This window comes from Mugil cephalus, chromosome 4 (genome assembly GCF_022458985.1).
Source record: "Mugil cephalus isolate CIBA_MC_2020 chromosome 4, CIBA_Mcephalus_1.1, whole genome shotgun sequence".
In the NCBI taxonomy this organism is placed as follows: Eukaryota; Metazoa; Chordata; class Actinopteri; order Mugiliformes; family Mugilidae; genus Mugil; species Mugil cephalus.
The window spans coordinates 1,996,638-2,016,280 of NC_061773.1; the positions used below are offsets into that span (position 1 = coordinate 1,996,638).

A 19,643-nucleotide genomic window follows, 5' to 3' on the forward strand; every position below is an offset into this window, starting at 1 on the left:
TGATCTGTGACAAACACTGACGGGATTTTGAGGTTTGGGACTTGCAGCTGTAATTTGTTAGCGCTTAATCCTCACTAGGGTCGTGGGGGTTGCTGGAGCCCACCCCCCTAAATGCCATAAATTATATATATATATATAAACTCTGCCAGTAGCGTACAGCTCCAGTAGTCAAAAAAATCAGACACTTATGAAGGAAATACCTTATTGTCTTTCTTATTTCAGAACTTTGAGGGCTGCAAACACATTTGAGAACATTAAGTTTGACTGGATAGCATGCTAGGCAACATAACTAGATACTGTATATTGTGTTTTGAGCTTTTAAGACAGGGGTGTCAAACATACAGTCCAGTGGATTGTGGTCCCCCAAACTAAAATGGTTTGACACCCCCGGTGTGGTGTTTGCCATCATATAATTATTTTTTTTTTTTTAAAAAAACATTAACCTATTTAAGGGCCACAACATTATGGGCACAGTGGTGATGCCTCCCAGGGAGAAGGTCTGGTTTCGAAGTCCAATTCGGGCCTTTCTGGGTGGAGTTTGCATGTTGTCCCTGTGTCCACGTGGGTGTACTCGGGGTACTCCAGTTTCCTCCCACCTCCAAAGACATGCTCGTTAGTTTAATTGGTGATTTTAAATTGACCCTAGGTGTGTGTGAGCGTGAATGCTGTGTTAGCCCTGCGATAGGCTGGCGACCTGTCCAGGGTGAACAGCCCCCCCACCCCCCTGACCCCAGTGAGGATCAGCGATGGTAGAAGATGAAATGAAAGAGATAAACCTATTTAAAAGCGACACAGTGTTACATTCATAATTTTCTGGAATAACAGCAACTGATTCCATCTCAGAGGTGGTAACATAGTATAAAATGAGTGCATTACTATGACCTATAAAGAAGTAGGTCAAATCCAGTAGGGACCTTTAAAAAGGACCGGTGTGAGATTTCAAATGCTAACTGCTAAGTGATGAGTGCTGGCTGCAAGTAGGATGCACTTGAAATCAGAAAAACGTTCTGCAACATAAATCCCATGCACACCAGCGTACAGTACGTGATGCAACTATCCTCTTATCCTCTCTGAGATACAGGGCGTTCAAAATAAATCAGATCTGACCAGACACACCAAAGAAAACACCACAGCTCAGGCAGTATAGCCTCAGTGTATTGATAATGAATGCTCTGTGAATCATCGTGTGATTTAAAAAAAAATAAAATACAAATGGATAGAGATGCTTACATCACAGAGGTACAGTCAGCTGAGTCTTCAGATCAACACAAAAATACATACAGTTATGCAGGAGGGTTGGGTTTAAAAAAACTTAGTTTTGGGAACTGTTTATTTCCAGCCACTTATAAATATCATAATTGTTCCATTCAAAGGCCCAGTTTTATAGATGGGTCAAACCATACTCTTCATTCCTTTTGGCAAGGTTACATTAGCCAATTCAAAAATAAAACAGTCCACCCAAACTGTACCCTCTGGACATCACATTTAAAACAATCCATTTTTTTTTTTTTTTTTTACATTCAGTCAAAATCAAGGCATTTCACGTTTTCATTTACATCTCTAGTGGTACGCTCACCCAGATAATGAGCTACTGATGGAGTCATAAAGGACACATTCTGTACAGTATTTATGTCAGACACACTGGTACAAACATAAAAATCCTGGATGTCAAAGAGTTAATCGGATGGTTGTCAAAGGAGCCCTGACACTGCACATTAAACCTCTGAGCAGCCTCGAGCGATCCTTCGAGCTCATACATGGAACCAGCTGTACAAATCACACAATAACAATCTGGAAAATGACTTTTAAACTTTTAGAATTATAGCATTTTATCAATGTATTTCTGTACAGATATTTTTGATTAACTTCAAAAGTGACTCCCCTTTACATCCACTGAAAAGTTTCTCATATCACACCATATAATTTATGAACAACGAGCTGTGTTAAACTATTTAAAACCCACATTCATAGTCAAAATTAATGACAGGCGCCACCTCTAATACTAGGAATTCAACACGTCCCTCTATCAAATAGTAAACTTATTGCAGTTCTTCTTTACTTCTGAGCGGGAGTCATGCTCAGATAAGCTTTGTTGAGGCCACAGGCAGTTTTCCATTCCTAACTGAGCGGAGAATAGTTGGAAATAGACTGCATGATGAAATATGAATACATTCTTATTACATTATCTGAATGCAGAGGTTTCTTTTATCTTACCATCACATACAGGCTGTAGCCAGGAACACTTCTCTTTTTGTTTTGGTTAAATCATTCCATCAGACTGAACATCCCTGTGTGATCACCAGTTTTCATCCCTGGCCTTTATCTGGCTCTGGGAGTGCAACATTTGGCAACATCAGTCTTGCTGACCTGTGTGTGGATGTATAGGATACTATGAGAGCAAAGCCAAAAGCTCACACACACACGCACATACATACACACGTTTTTCCACACCACGGTTCGACTATGACACTGCTCTCCTGGAGGTGCTGTAACTCAAGCTGGTTCCCCCACTCTTGTGTGAGATCTTGAGTGTCGTGGCAACCGTCAGGCTCGGCGTCATGGCGACAGGGAAGCTGGATGTTGAGGCCGCTGCGAAACTGACCGCCGTAGCGACAGAGGGGGGCGGTTCGTTAGGGCACCCATGCTGGAGCAAGATGTCGATGCACTCCTGGCTGCCGGTGCCGTAAGCCAAAGCCAGCGCTGTTTGCCCCTGAGCGTCCCGATAACGAACATCACAGCCATACTGAAGACAGAGACCAGGAAAAAGGGGTGGATTAGATTATATAGTTAAACCCTACTCGCATTTTAAAGTTTCATAATACATCCGTCAGGCATAACATTATGACCATGTTCCTAGTATTGTGAAATCTGCGTTTTTTTTTTTTTTTTTTAGTTGTTCCAATAAAACTGTGTCAGGCTGCATCCTGCTGGGGATGGCTGCTGCCATCAAGGAGTGTCATTGCTATGGAGTGGGGGTGTCTGGTCTGGTCTAGGTGGGTGGCACAAGTAACATCCCCATGACGAATACCAGGTCTAAAAGTTTCCCAGCAGAACACTGAATTATCACAAGATGGTCAATGTTATTTAGCTCTCCTGTCAATGGTCATAATGTTGTGGCTGACTGGTGTATGTAGAGTTCAGCAGTTTAGTCGGGGGGGGTTGAAATGATCTTAACAAGGTGTGACTTTGAGACCTTTAGTGTTTTTCACATATTTTAATCACCTGCTGAGTCATCTGTTAAATATTCTGCCTCACCGCGGAGTGAACCACTTAGAGGTTTTCATTTAGATGTATTTTTTCCACAATCAAGAGGAGATCCAAGATAATTCTACACCATGCCAATACTGCACCTAAACTGCAACATTATCTCTATTCTTGGGCAGTGCTGTTCCTTTGTGAATCACATCATACTGTTTTATTGCTATCCTATATCAAAAGTAGCCTCAACGGAATGAACATGGAGAGAGGGAAAGGTACCCAAACAAGAAGCTGCGTCATCACCACATCGGCCTGCTGACAGGCGGCGTGCAGGGCAGAGCCAGGCAGCCGCAGCGCTAAGAGAGACCTGGAGGACAGTGCCAGGCTGAGGGGGGCATTAATGTCCTCCTTAGTGCAGTGGGCCAAAAGGAGCAGCAGCTTGGGGAGATTGCGCTCCATCACTGCCAACAGAAGACGGCCAGATAAAGTGAGGTCTGGGCCTTCGCCGGGAGTGGGAGGGGGCAGCGGTGCCACAAACAGTTTCTGCTCATACTTGGCTCTAATCCACGACTCGCGCTCCTCCCTAGACAAGCAGGCAGGCAAAGAGAAACAGAAAAATGGGTGAGTCATCACTGAAACACATCTACAGATGATTTTTCTTTTTCATGTTCAAGCATGTTAGTTAGTCTTTCCACAGGAACATGCAAATTGAGACATAATTTTTTTTTATTACCTTGTAGCATCAGGAGCTGGTTTGCGGTGTCCCATCGTGCGTGCCTCCCATATACTGTTGACCATGTAGTTACCTATGGCGCTAAGAACCAGAGTTAACTCTCGTGGCAAATCATCGAGAGCCAGCGAGCGAACCCGTGACAGGTGGGTCCCCAGGTTCCTGTGGATTCCAGAGCACTCGATGCATATGAGAGCACCCAGGTTTAGACTGGCCCAGGTCGGATCTTGGAAAAGAGAGAGAGCATACATAACTATGGATGGATTTCTACCATTTAATTAAACGTGTTGGTCATGTTGTGCAATTAATGTGTTTGACTTGGTGTGAAATCCAGCCTGGATGAGTTTTAAAGCAACTGTTACCCATGCAGCAGAAACTCTTTAACATGTTCCAACGTTGACAAAAAATGACTAAATCCTAAAAATAACATTGTCGTGTTAACATGCCTTGCGGGCCACTGCTCTATATCAAAATTAATCATGTTAAGATGTTTTCATCTTCCTTCTTAATTGGCATCATCTTTTTTAGCTGTTGCTATGCAACTGACAAAACAGTGTTTGGACACTGTTTTGCCAACTATTTTTGTATATCTTTCATAATGCTAATTCTGGAAATTTTTTGATTACACTTTTTATTTTACTTTAATCTAATCTAATTTTATTTTATCTTTCTTGTGCTTACTTTTACGTGCAACAAAGCTACAGTGACAAAGTAATTAAATGGTTCATTCAAATGCACATTTTTCAAATTTCATTTGTCTTCTGGATTAACATTCAGCAACCACAGTTTAAAAACAGTCAAATACCAATGAATATTTCCAAACAGATGTGAATAACTCTTTTCAGACCATCAGACAGAACAGGACCCGACAGTAATTGGGGTTTGGCCAGAGCTTTACACGCTCAGCACATTATTTCTCTTCTACACAGCTTCTAGCACCAATTTTTAAAACATAACACCTCTAAAGATTTATGGAGGACCTATGGACTTGAAATATGAACATGCACAACAAAGAAATGAGAGGATATTAGTTATCATTAAAACCAGATGGACACATGAAGCAGGTGCAGTATGAGGGAATTCTGACTGTGGAGCACACAAACAGGTGGAGTTACTAACTCGGAGCATCGCAGTCGACACAGAAGTTGTTGCCCCTTGCGTTGCGGATGGCCTGCAGAGCCACTGCTTCACTCTGGCTGTCCTTGCGAGCCTGTTAGAAAGAGACAGTAAAATGTTAAATTAAAAAGGAACCACTGGGACACTGCCCTCATTAACAATACCAGTCATCTCTCCCAGTGACAAAGCAGTATTATACAGCTGAAATCAATCCAATATATTTAAGCTGAACCTTAAAAAAATGAAATTGTGCTTGCATTCCTCCACCTGCTTTGTTTTCGTGAACACTGCTATTAGGTTGTTTGTCAGTGACTGAAAATCTAATTGCATTGCGTGAACTGTGTATCGTGTGCAGAGACTGACTCATAGGCCTTGTTTCCTTCTTACTTTGTTTTTGCTGCTCTCACACAGCTGCAGGCTGGCCAGGATCTGGCTCTCGATAGCTTGGACCCATGAGTCCCTCTCCTCCACGCTCTGGGCCTCAAAGTGCCACGTCTGGCCGGTGCTCGACACCACGAGGAAATCAAAGTTGTCTTCGTCTGATTCAGAAATACAAGTGCACGCATCATACAGATTTCACCATTTCAGTTGTAGTTAGTCAACAATACAGTCAGTTTACATCCATCTGTGACTCTAAGGATTAACTTTCTACCACAACAGAGCTGAAAGGAGCTATAGGGTCCTGAAGTCCACCACCACAACACTGAGAAATGGCTTTTACCCCCTCAGCTCTCCAAGAACTCTTTGCCCCCACTTCCACCATCCTAATAGCTTCTGGACTGCAATGGACTTTAAGATCTTCATGCACTTAAATTACATATTTCTATTTATTTTTGTGAGGATGTGTGTGTCTGAGTGAAAGGATGTTCTGGGAGAGCTGCTGTTAAGTTTGGTTATATTGCTCCCAGTGCAATGACAATAAAGACATTCTATTCTATTCTAATTCTGTTTTTTTTTAGTTGGTGAATTGAGGAAATCCCGACCTACATGCTGAGATCTGCCTGTACGTGGGTAAAATAGAGTTTAACTTAGCTATGTAACGCTATGACAGAAACCTGACAATATAGCAGAAGCAGCGGCAGGGGGACTGCCAAGAGCAGAGGATCAGTCAGAGTTTGAAAGATGGAGTGTCACAGATCAGCATTACCTGTCTTGCTTACGTTTCTTAAGCTACCAAAGCTTTTGAGTTTCCACATTTTGCGCTTGGCTGCATGAGACGAGAGAGAACACCCGATAAAAGAGAAAGGCAGAAAAGACAGAAAAATATAATAGCTGCATGTGCATTACATAATGTGTGATACATACTGAAGATCAGTTTAATGTCAAGTCAAGTAATTATTACTTAAAAATAAAATACTAGAACAGCCTCTCAAGTGGGGCAATGTGTCATGTTTTATTATTTACCATCTGCTTGGCCAGTGTTTGCATCTCCTTTTTGGTTCATGCTCTTCTTTCTGCGATGCTTCTTCCGGTCTGTCAGCGGGGAGGCAGAGCCCACCTCTTTGGTGGAGGAAGAGCTGGAGACACCCTCAACTGCAGAGTCTAGCAACGAGACAGCACAGCAAGACATAATAAATTAAATGAAACAAAGATAAACACAGCATATGAATAGGAGTTGTTTACTGACCGACAGTGTGGTTAGATAGAGTGGAGGGACATCGCTGCACTCCTCTGTTGCCTCTCAGGAATAGTGCACCACCCAGTCCTTCCATCTCCTCCACTTGCAGGAGGCTGCTAGCGCTCACTGGGACTACAGAGACAGGAGAGCGATTTAGCACCAGAAAATAGCTTTCTAACATGTAAAACAGATTTGGTTTGCAGGACAATTGTTGTATGTTGTATGGAGATTTTAAGGAAGAGATGGGAGGAAGAGCTGGAGGCCGCAGAACTGAAGATGTTGAGGTTTCCTCAGGATGGATAGGACCAAGAATGAGTACATTAGAAAGATAGCTAAGTTAAAGTTAGAGAGACCAGGCTGAGATGGTTTGGATGTGTTCAGAAGAGGGAAAGTGAATATATTGGTGGAAGGACGCTGAGTTTAGAGGAGAGAGGTCTAGAGAAAGACCAAAAAGGAGATTTATGGATGTAGTGAAGGAAGAGATGAAGATAGCTGGTGATAGCAGGGAGAGATACAGAGAACAGGGCGAGACCGAAGGAGTTGATGTGGCGCCCCTGAAGGGAACAACTGAGAGGAAATAAAGAAGATTTGATATAAACTACATGAAAATAAAGTATGACTGAACAAGTCTTAACACTCTAAACCTTTGAAATCTCATTTTTTTTTTTGATTATCTAGATTGACAGCAGAATTTAGAAATAGGGGCCAGGTCAACACCTTGTGATTTTTTGAGTTGTTACTAAAGCGTTTTTATGTGTGTGTCGGTGTCAGGCTGCTGTCATCAAGGAGTGTCATTCCAATGGCGTGGGGGTGTCTGGTCTGGTCTAGGTGGGTGCTACATGTCTAAGTAACATCCAATATTCAACAGCAGAACATTGAATTGTCACAAGATGGTCAATGTTATTTACCTCTGTCCGTGGTTTTAATGTTATGGCTGATGTTGTATTTATACATTTAGCTACAGTGTGTATACCTCTTGTAAGTCATCTAAAGTAAAAATCCTTTTTATTCCTTACTTTCGGGTCCCGGCACATCTTTGACCCGGCCGTTGAGTCCCACTGGAGGGCCGCAGGTGGGTACGGCACGAGGCGGTCGCTTTCCCGGCACCTTCACTGTCACTCGCAGCAGGTCCATCTCTTTGCCAGGAGTGTTAAGCATGTAATCCTGCCAAGCCAAACATCAGCCATCACCATCAAACAGCGAGTGTGCTTTCAGCAACATAATGCCTCGGAGCACTGTGTTAACGCACTGACTCACATTGACACTGGAGTGGTAGGACAGTATGCCATCGTTGGACAGTGTGACATACTTCTTCTTCCACTCTTTGTTGAGCGAGTTCCCACTGCGCTTCAGCAAGATGCCCTGATGGAAGTGACAAAAATGAAAGAGTGAGAATTTCGTTGCTAATGTCTGGTTTGTTGGTTTCACACATTTCAGTAGCATAATGACTGCTGGCTGCCAGAAAACACCCACCACGGGTTGATCAAGCCAATCTGAGAGATGGTAGCACATCATCACTCCACATGGTAAACGTGGCTTTGAGCATTTGAGGTGAGCGTTGGTGAAATGTCCTCTGCTGAGGGTCATCAGGTATGTCATATGTCATATGTTTTAACATCAAGAGCAAACCCTACCTGTTTGATGGGAATGGAGCGTCCGCTGCCCAGATCACCCTTAAAATCTGCACTCCTTCTGTTTGAATCGCTCCCTCTCCGACCCTGGAGGAAAGAAGGGAGAGCAATAACTGCATCAGCAGGGGGACCATCAGTTAAAAACATTATTTATGACTTAACATATAAAATGATAAAAATCCTTCTACTGCAATGTTCTGCAGTGGGTAAAGGCTGGCTCATAAACGTAAGTAATATTATGCAGTTCTCCTCAGCTCTATGAAGTGTTGATCATTTTTCAGCTCATTGTTTAGGTTTTCTGACTGAGTTGCGCTCATCGATTTTAACAGCAGGTCAAGCAGCTAAAACCAGCTTGGACGAATTAAGCCAGCGTGGAAACTGTAGTTCCTCAAATGGCCACTTGGCTCCAAAAGATAACAACGTAATGTTACCAGACACCATAGGACACCCTCAGAAGACCCATGTCTATTCTCTGATGAGTCACACTTGTTTTGGAGTTACAAGAAAGAGCTACACAATGTTAGGAAGGTGGTCATAATGTTATGCCTGACCGGTGTATATTGAACCACACCGGAGCTTCATTGAACACAGCGTCTTTGATTTAGAGAAATTTGAGGCTGCCAGCTATCTGGGCCTCATCCGCTGACTAGCATCACACAAAAAACACTTCTTTGCCAATTTTTGAATTAGTGGACAACAAACTAAAGTCAGGAAATGTTATACGAGAGTCTGCCTTTAGGGAAACCAATAGGGAGGGTTTGTTAAACCTTAAACTGTGAAAGTACCAGATAGAGCAGGCAGCTGAGTAATACAACACATGATGCAACATGCACACAAAAATACTGCACATTTAGCATCTAAAACATCCTCAGAAGTTGGTGGAGATTGTAACTAAGTGAAGGATATAGTGTTCCTGTATGTAGACACAACTACGAATTCATAGAGAAGCTAATGTTAATCTAGCTCTATTGATTATTAGAGATATAAGACCAAACTGGAAAGTTTTTATCATCTTAAGAATGTGGCATGGAAACAAGCAATCTCAGTATAATGACAAAACAGAAAAAGGTGTCAAGAATAACTGGAGCTTGCACTCTATGCTATTTACCGCAAATCTGGAGGTGCGCCTCCGGACGCTGCGGACTGAGCCGGGTGTAGCACTATCCTGTTTCTCCCCTCTCAATGTTCTTCCAATCTCTTTATGACTGATCACAGGAGTGGAGGGAAGTGATGAGGAGTAATCGCTGCTCTGACCACCATTACTGGCCTAAAGAGAGGGTAGAAATGGGGTTCATCACAACAGCATGCTTGCTGGATGGAAACCAAAAATATAAAATACACAAATCGGACCACCTTGAGACCTTCTGTTCACACAGTATGGAGAACGGACGACATGTAAGATTTACCTGTCCTGGAAAGATGCCGGACACAGGGGTGGAGCCTCCAGAGTGACTGGGAGAGTTGGGAAGAGATTTACAGGAAGCCAGTAGAGCAGCTTGCTTCTTGGCCGTCATGATCTTCTGAGCAGCTGTGAAACAGAAAAACATTAGCCTCAAAAGAAACATTTACAATTCATATTTATCCATCCTCTGCAGCAACAGGCTCTGTATTGCAATCTGCATCTGACATGGACACAAACCATCATTGAAGACTCTGTTCACATTGAGGCCGTACGTCGCGCAGGTTTCATAGTAGGTACAGCGGCGCACGTCTGAGCAGAGCTGTCTGGCCCTGGCATCGTCTATTACTCTGGGGTTGGTGCTGCTGATCTTATCTGAAAACACAACAGATCAATAGATGCAACAAGAGTCCAACGTCTGCTGACACGTAGATAGAAGCTCATGCTGCGTGTGTGGGATTCTTACCCTGAGTGCCAACTACTACGAAAGGGATCTCCGTGATGGGCCGGTGGACGGCGAGCTGGTGGTAGATTTTGTAAACTTCCTGAAAGCTGGACTCATTTTCCAAACTGAAGACCAAGATGACTGCATCCACCCAATTTGCAAACTGAGAACAAGAAAGAAGTAGACCTCAAAATACACAATGGAAGACTGAGAGTTATGAAAAAACAAAACAGCAATGGAGTTTAATTGGGTGAACAAAAATGGGTCACTTCCCACCTGCGCGCTTGGAAGTTCTGTTTCTTCTCTGATTATCAACAGGTGGCTCTGCCCATCAACTAGGACATCCTTGATGTACTGTCGTCCTGCAAATATTGGAACACACAACAGTTGTTGACTATAGACGACTACAGAAGAAAATACCAATAAAGGATGAATATGAAGGAAAGTTGAACAAACCCTCTGCGTTCTCCAGTGGCACGTAACTTCCTGTCAAGTGTCTGTGGACCAAAGCTGACTTCCCGCTGCACAGACTTCCCAGAACACCCTACACAGAGAGGGAGACACACACAGACATTCAATGTAATCCTTCCCAGCGTTTCAGTTTTAAAGCTACTTGTACCTCATGCTTACCAAGTGAAGTTCTTGTACAGTTTGGGTCATGGTCCATTCTTGACTGCTGGTGCATGGAGCTGAAGACAAACATTAACAGCAAAAAAAAAAGAAGATGTAGCAATTTATTAATGACTGCAATTAATGGATGTATTAGCAGGTTACAAATTAAAGATAGGAAATTGTCGCAATGAATGATGCTGTTTTTAATAACTAGCTAAACATGACATTTTCCCCTGCTTCCAGTCTGTGTGCCAAGCTGGGCTAACCACACTCCACACCCATTTCTGTACAAGAAGCACAATATTTTGATCTGCTCAAATGACTGCGACAAAGACATGAAGCAATTTCTAAAAATATCTGACTGCTTTAAAGCATGTTAAGCAAGAAATAAAGGATAAAGGTAGCCACCCTCCATGGTGAGCAAATAGAAACATCTTTAAATAACAATTCATTCACATTGTCCAAAGTGGTGACTGACTTGACTCAACCTAATATTAATATATACGTGTGTGTGTGTGTGTGTGTGTGTGTGTGTGTGTGTGTGTGTGTGTGTGTGTGTGTGTGTGTACATACACACACACACACCAATCAGAAACAACATTATGGCCACTGAGAGGAGAAGTAAATAACAGTTTAAAGAAGTAAGAAGAAGTAAATAAGTTTTGGACCTGGCATTAGTGTGGATGTTACTTAGACATGTATCACCCACCATGAGGACAGCAGCCATCCCCAGCAGGATGCAGCCTGACACAGACACACACACAAAAACAGTTTAGGAACAACTCAAAAAACACGATGAACAGCACAAGGTGTTGACCTGGCCTCAAATTCATAGGGATGATTCACAAAGACCCCCACTAACAACATTCTGTAACAACCCTCAGAAGTCCTATGTCCATTCTCTGATTACTCACAACTGTTTTGGAGGCACAAAGGAGACCTGCACAATATGAGGATGGTGGTCATGATGTTAGGTCTGACTGGTGTAACAGTCTCTTCCAAAATCTTTAAAAGTAATGCTGGCCAAGTTTGGCCTGACTGCCTGTGGACTGCACAGTGAGGAATCAGACCCCCCTCAGGACTCAGAACAGCAGAGTGCACAAACCAAATGCACAAATATGCAAGTCTACAAGAGTTAGTGAGCATACCAGATATCTTAAGCTTATTCTTACACTGTTAAGGCCCACACTTCTTTTTTGCTTGCCTTGCAAAAAAAAACATCCTAACATGGCATTTTATTCCTTTATTCTGTCTTGAAGGAAACAAAAACAGGCAGCAGTAGTAAGAGAAATAATTCATATTGTCCCCCTGGTGCGGTTCCCTTTGCCTTATTTCACAAATTTCACTGAACCTGGTGTCAACTGAAACGAGACAGAATGTGGTGCATGGTGCTCTGTGCTACCAAGACAGTGATTCAAAGAATTACTTGCTTCAGAAAGTCAAACTGAAATACCTGAAATCAAGATGTTAATACAGAGGTTCTGCAGCAACAAAAGCCAGAGATGTTGGAACGCAGTGTAAGTCACATTGTAGAAAAATCTATCTGTTACACTACACTGGTGCTGAAGTCAGTGTTATAATGTATCACAGTTTCTAGTAGGAGCCTCTAAAAGTGGAAACTACACAGTGAAGCAGCAGAATGACAGCATAGGGAGAATCTGGTTAGTTTTATGTACAGTTTGATTTTGTTTCAGAGAAAAAAGAAATGTCTCTTTGAGAAATGATTGACAGTCACTGCTGTTCAGTGACTCAACCTGCAACAGATGATGTTTAGTTGAAGCAGATGTCAGCCTCTCCAGAGAGTGGCGTTGTTATTCCTCTGTCACTCCATTATAGTACTTAAATTGCATTAGAACTAAATCTAAACCTCAATCCATGTGCTTCTATTTAAACACGACTTTGCAATGTTTGTGTTGTAAAAGAAACATTTTCAATTATAGTTTACTAAATGGTTCAAATCTGTAAGGAAGCACCGCTTGTGGTGGTTTTCTGGTTTGTCAGCGACACCATGATAAATTTCAATGCTCATCTCATCTCATCTCCTACTACCGCTTATCCTCACTAGAGTCACGGGGGGTCACAGCGGTCACTGGGTGAGAGATGGGGTACATCCTGGACAGGTCTCCAGTCTACTGCAGGGCTTAGAATCACCAACCAACTTAATGAGCGTTTCTTTGGAGGGTGAGAGGAAACCGAAATACCCAGAGTCCAGTACAGTCCCTGTACATGTTAAAATGACTAAATGACCACCTTCCTAATATTGTGTAGGTCTCCCCTTGTGCCTCCAAAACAGTTGTGACTCATCAGAGAATGGTGTCTGGCAAAACAATGTTGTTAGTGGGGGTCTTTGGGTCCTATGGGTTGAGAGGGGGGGCCTATGTGGATCATTCCACAGATACTTGATCTGTTTGGGATCTTGTGAATCTGGAGGCCAGATCAACACCTTGTGCTGTTCTTCATGTTTTTTGAATTGTTCCTATATTGTTCCCATTTTTGTGTGTGTGTCTTCCATGTCATTGCTATGGGGTGTGTGGTCTGGTCTAGGTGGGTGCTACATGACTGAATGCCAGGTCCATGTTTCTTAGCAGAACATTGAATTGTCACAAGATGGTCAATGAAATTCACTTCTCCAGTCAGTGATCATAATGCTGTGGCTGATCAGGGTATATCTCCATCACCAGTCGGTCATAAAGATCTTAATTTTTGTGTAGTTTTAGGTTGATGTATTGTCAGATTTGTCGCGAACAGGTCGAGATAAGATGTTGTAAAGTGAATAAATGATAAAATCTCTTTAACAACTCTTCAACTCTTACAGTCAGCAGGGTTCGTTAGATTCACAGCGTGGGAGTCCCATTACTACGGCAACTGTTCAAATTTATTATTACTCTTATTTTTATTACTCTATAGCTCACACTTTAATTGAATTCTGAGGTCATGGATATATTTCTCTTCCAAACTGTATTAAAATATAAATCACACGTCACTTTCTCTTATATTCAGCAGAAAGGTTTGTGTGTTTTTTTTCACTCAGTATATTATGATTGAATGGCCTCCGCCAGTTTCATAGTTTTAGAAAAGTATATTGAAATGAGCTAGAAAAAAGATGGATATTCTTTTTTTTTAGTGTTGTTTCTTATTTTAAAGGTTTCTACATAAAAAAAAAAAGATTTGAAGGTGTGTAAGACTTTAGCGATTTTACAAGGCAACTTGGACACATCTGCAGTTATGGAGCTGAGCAAACAAGACAAATGCCTGCCAGTGTGGATATAAACACTCATACACTCCTGGTGTGTAATGTGGAAGTGCTTACACATATACGCTGATGTAAAGGCCATATCACCAGAGACAATGACATAGATACAGAGACAATGACACAAAAACACACGTGTATACACACACGCACGCACACACACTAACGCTGTCAGGTCACACTGTGCTGGGTGGAGCTGGATGGTGTCGGCCCGGGTCTCCAGGGGCCAGATTCTAACTTTAAACCCCTGCCACTCTTCCTTTGGCCTCTTCTTTGGGCAATCCCCCCCTCCCCGTCCCCCTGCAGAACCACGACTCCCTCCTCCGCCCTCCATCAAGAGCATCACACCACAGACCAAACAGCATCTCTCACGGCTTGCTGTTGCCATGGAAACTCCATTTTCCAGAAGCCTCCAGCCCGGCTCTCTATACAATAAACGGTCTCTCATGGATACAGCGACGTGTTTGAGAGGCACAGAGACACGATGTCCACCTGTGCGTGCGTGATGCTGAAAAAATATGCAACAGTGCGTCTGCCACATTTTCACAGCCACCAATATTTCCCAATTAAAATCGGATCATTAATTCATCGCAATACTGACATTACATATGGTAATTATGGGCTTGACTATGGCACTTATAAACACCTCAACAACATAGCACTGACAAATGAATAGGCTCCATTTGAAGGCTGATTAACTCCATGCACAGAGCAGGAAGTAGCTGGTTCCTGCTCCCCTCACCCTGCCGATGAACACAGCTCTGTGTATCCCCAACCTTAATTATTCATGTCCCACTTACTCCTGACAAATTATTCAGAGCTCACTCCGATCCTGCACTCGGTGTCAAAGATGATTTCTTTAGAATTTATTAACAATTAAATATTAATGAAGATGCAATGTTGGCTTCATATCAAAAAGAAAAAAGTCTGAATTCATCATACAAAGCGTTTGCCTGGATGTCACATTCGGGTAATCCCTCAAAACGGTCACTGAGAGAAGATCACAGCGTTTTCAAGTAGCGCTTCACTGTTATGACGTCTCCACTAAAGCTCTGGCACGGCGTCCTCACAGAGAACAATGTGTTCCCCATTTGAAGACGCCGTCAATTAGGTTAAAATGTACTAGTAGGTGGTGACTTTTGTTTGCAAGTTTGCTATTTTTCATCCTCAGGGACGGTTTATTAAATTACAGTGATCTAATATTCTAATCAATCCTCTACCAGAGATCTTGTCGGCCTGGAGGATCCGTAACGACAGATCCGGCTTCTGCCTTCAAGGCTGATGATTAACATGACATTTAGATTCATTTTGAGATACATTTTGAATTCTAGTGATTGAGCTATGACTAATAATTATTTTCATTATCAATGTTCAGACAAGTTCAGTGTTGAAATGAGTGACTATTTGTTATATAAATGCCAGAAAATAGTAAAGATACAGCAGGTGCCAGTTTTACTGAAAAAAAGGTGAAATCTCTAAATTGCTAGTATCACACAATAGAAGATAAATATATATGTATATGTAAAAGAACAGCCAATTAGCACATTCGAGATACTCGAAACAGAGAATGTTTGGCGTTTGCGATGGAAAACTTAAGATAACTGATCATCAGAAATGTCATGTAGTTTATCATGACTGAATTTGAGTCATGGTTGCACCAAGAAGGAGTGACATATGAGTACACAAAGGACAAACGGCGCTTAACCTTAAAAACAAATATCCCATTAACTTTTGATCTGTTGCACCCATCTGCAGCTCCAGACATTGTCCTACAGTCACGTCTTTTTCCCTTTCATCATGTATTACATCTTCATTTCATTAGATCCGAACATGATTACTGTTATGAGGCCTTTTCGGCTGGCGTTTCAGACACGCTCAGAGCTCAGGGTGGCTATGAAAGTAGAATTGTTTATATCGAATCCCTCGAGAAACAGGAAAGTCTGTCAGTAGGAGTCTAAAGGTTTTGGCCTTGCTGAGCTGGAAAGATTTTCACTTGCCACATCTTCTTGGTATCTTTTGCATTTAGTTTAAAGCAAATGCATACACTACTAGATCCAAGAAAACCCATTTATACTAAAGGCTCAGTCAAGTTCAGCACCACTTTGCATAAAACCAGCTATAATAACATTTTTGCCCACATTATAACCAAACCCTTTAGCTGTGTGTAATTTATAATAACTGCCCAAAATAAATGAAATTGATGAAATAGTAAGGGAATTACTGGGAACATGCTATTTATCTTTTTCAGTTTAGGTCCACAAAACTCCAAAAATGGTAATGAACATATGACCTTACTTAAATCCGAAAAAATGATCTCAATTGCTAAATATCAAGTCTGTACCAAAACAATATGGCAATACTTGCCATACTTACTAAATAGTTTCACATCAGATACAGTTATTGGTGTTCTAAAAGGCTCTTAATTCTGGTTTGCAGAAGAGGAGTCAAGATGTATAAAATAATACTTTAGGATAATCCTTTAAGATAAGAAATGTTGGTGACATTTAATAAGCTGTAAATGCTTGATCCCTACTTCCTGCTATGAAGTGTTTGTGTATAGGTACAGTGTTATATGTGGCCTCACCTTCCTCCTCACTCGAGCCCCTCTCCACAGCTGGATAGAGAGGAGGTGTGGTGTTTACGCTGGGTGGCACGGGTGTACTTTTGGTAAAAATCCCACTAATGAACTTGAGCATCTTGCGGTCGCGAGGAGGAGCTCGCTGGATTGTTCCTCCCTGGCCCTCCTTCCCCTTCTTCATGTCCTCGGAGAGGGTATGTAGGTCACTGTCGTCCAGGGCGCGACTTGTACCTTTTCTCTGAGGCCTTGACATATCTGTGGCAGGAGGTGCAGGTAAGGAAACAGAAACTGCCTTAAACCGCTCGCCCTGAGGGCTGTCCCGGGTCATTATGCCTGAAAATCCTCCGCTGGCAGGAACTCCAGGTCGAATGAGTGTCCCCCTGCCATCGCTGTCTGCCCAGGATGCCCTGTAAGGCCCCAGGGTTGTAGCTGCCATTAAGGGGGACTGGTCCCCGATGCGGTTATCCCTTCGGTCCAAAGTCTTAGCAGAGTGATACAAGCTAGTATTGGCCTCTCTGAGTTCCCTCCAGCACACAGTGTTGCCTCCTGCATGTGGCCTCATCAGGACTTCTGGACGCTGGCTCATCTGCGGTGGGATGGAAAAAGGGAGGCTGCAGCGTGAGCGGCTGCTCAGGTCTGCTCCATTCTCGCCCTTTAGGAACAGCATGGGGGGCTCCCGGTAGATCTCTGTCTTGGGGCGCAGGGCATCTGAGCGAGGTCCTTCTCTGCGCACAGTTCCCTCAGAGGTAGTTCCTCCATACACTTTTACCATTTGCCTCACAGGTGGATGTACAAAAGACATGTCTTTGCTTTTGCCGACCGACACGACGTCTCTCTGGGGTCCATGCGTTTCCCTCTTCTCTGGCTTCCCCGTCTTCTCGCTAGGGCTGCCATATTTGACCTGCACCTGTTCCTCTTCATCTTGTGTGTTTTCTTTTTCTACGACTTCTACACACACAGGTCTTTCCTCCTTTTCAGGGGCATTACCCACCTGCTCCTCCTCCTCCTCCTTCTCCTCCTCTTCCTTCTTAGGGCTCCCTTCCCCCTCTAGGAGAGCCTCCGTCTGGTTCCCTGCTACATCCTCTGGCACGGCCTCAACCTTCACCAGAGTGAGGGAGATGAGGTAGGTGGTGCGTCTCTGTGGGTTGGCTGCCTTGCTCATTGGGACGGCGGACCTCAGCACAGCAGCACCTGCTCTCTGACCTCAATGGACCTGCACATCTTAAGCATGGTGACTAGAACAAGACTGAAGCAGAGGAGAAAAATGAACGTAGGATCAAACACCTGATGCCATTTGATACTAAGATAGTAGATTTGACAGTTTCCTTTTAAAGCCCCAGTCAAAATATAAAGTCAGCCTTACAAGAGAACTGCTGTGAATTGCAAATTTCCAGACTATATTCAGAAGGCTTGCCCAGTGGTGAAACAAGTCTAGACTGTTTTTTTAAAGCCTCCATTAATGCACAGCACTACTACTGGTCTCTAGCACCGATTCATTCATAATCCTTCGCTCTCTTTGCTTTGCTTTGCTCTAGAAGTCATTTACTCTGCACAAATATGACATGTAGGCACACTGATAGATATAAGGAGGCATTTCTTTCCACTGTGTGGATATCTATGCCTCGGACTCAGCCTGGAATTATGCAACAGTCAATTCATTCCGTTGATCCATTTCTTGGCTAGCACTGAGATTCATACTGGCTGAATAAAACCACCTTACTACAGTGTGTGTCTTGTCTTTTGCTCATACCATACCTTGATTTTTTTCTACCCCCCTCAACAAATATCCATTCATAGCTCCACGTTTGATCTGATGAAGAATTTATCTCGCCCTCAGATTACCAGTCATGTTAAACGGCAAAGAAAAAAGGGAGCTCCAGCTGATGGGTCCGAGATGAAAAAATAAAAGAAAAAAAAAACAGGTGAAAGGGAAATGTGGTGAAAAAACATCAAAATGGAAATCATTCACTTGTCACGAAGCGTCTGGCAGCTGGAGCTTCCGTTCGACAATGTCATGCATAAAATGATGTACGCACGGTGTGAGGGTCACCGGGAGATGAAAAACATCTGTTGTTATGTCTCTTGAAAATAATAATTAAAAAAAAAAATAAGTATCCAGAATTGAGCAAACCCGGGCAATGCTCTTTCTTGTGCCTGTATCCCTCCTCTGGAGAGCAGCTCCTCTCGGTCACCGCATCCTCTCCTCCGAGTGCCTCATCCAATTAGCAAGTCAATAAAATGTGTCTGTGAGGCAGAGGAAGCCCACCAGCTCACCACAGCCCCTCCTCCTTTCCCCCCCTCTCTCTTCCTCCTCTTCTTACAGCCACAGAGCCTTGCAGCTCCCCGCGCTAGCCCGCGGTTAGCCTGCCGCACAAACCGAGCTCCACACTGGATGCAGCTCAGGCAATCAGGCTGGGGATGAGCGGCACGCTGTGAGGCAGCGGCGGTGGTCCTTGCCAACGTTCACAGGGTTTTTATCTGTGCCGACACAACAAAAGAGACAGGAGGGACAGAAGAAAAAAAAAAAAGCCTCGGCTCTGCCCCTGCCAATGCATCTGCTCTGTCTCTAGCTCTCTCCACTCTCCTTACGGGCAGCTGCTGCTTTCTCTCTCTGCTTCAGTACATATCCCCTCTGAGTGAGAAAGTGAGGATGCATAGGACCTATATATATATCTCTGGATAATTGCTAAAAGGAAATTGAGACAGGAGGAAAATAGAAGTACAGCTTAATGTTTAAAGAGGGTGGATGACACGAAATCTTATTCAGTTGCAGCAGAAATCTACAGCTACTGCTGAGAATAATGAGGTTAGGTGATTAGGTGCAGGACAGCTGGAGCATATAGAAGAGATGGAATGAAAATAAGCGGCTTATAAATAACACAAAAATTGCAGTGTAAAATATTTTATCTGGTCACTTGTCCTCCCTTTCTGCTCATCTCCACTTCATCAATCCATCAACATCTACACAATCAGATCTAGTTAGTTAAATCCAAAGGTTTAAACTGTAAAACTTAAAGTGAGTTGTCATAAATATCAGCAAACATCAATGACATCAGTATTGTATGT

General features: G+C 43.0%; 1 protein-coding gene across 1 annotated transcript; it reads right to left on the minus strand.

Moving 5' to 3' along the window:
* Positions 1-1,134: 1,134 nt before the first annotated feature.
* On the minus strand, positions 1,135-19,165 carry LOC125007256 (arf-GAP with GTPase, ANK repeat and PH domain-containing protein 1-like). Its single transcript, XM_047583957.1, has 20 exons — positions 18,333-19,165; positions 16,584-17,823; positions 10,768-10,826; positions 10,594-10,681; positions 10,414-10,499; positions 10,159-10,300; positions 9,933-10,067; positions 9,700-9,821; positions 9,402-9,560; positions 8,297-8,380; positions 7,920-8,024; positions 7,679-7,826; positions 6,672-6,794; positions 6,449-6,586; positions 6,192-6,251; positions 5,432-5,583; positions 5,048-5,138; positions 3,932-4,154; positions 3,478-3,781; positions 1,135-2,743 (listed from the first exon to the last, which is right to left on the minus strand). Exons 2-20 carry the CDS (start codon positions 17,737-17,739, stop codon positions 2,462-2,464), a joined length of 3,657 nt encoding a protein of 1,218 aa, XP_047439913.1. The 5' UTR covers positions 17,740-17,823; positions 18,333-19,165; the 3' UTR covers positions 1,135-2,461.
* Between the last annotated feature and the right edge of the window lie 478 nt (positions 19,166-19,643).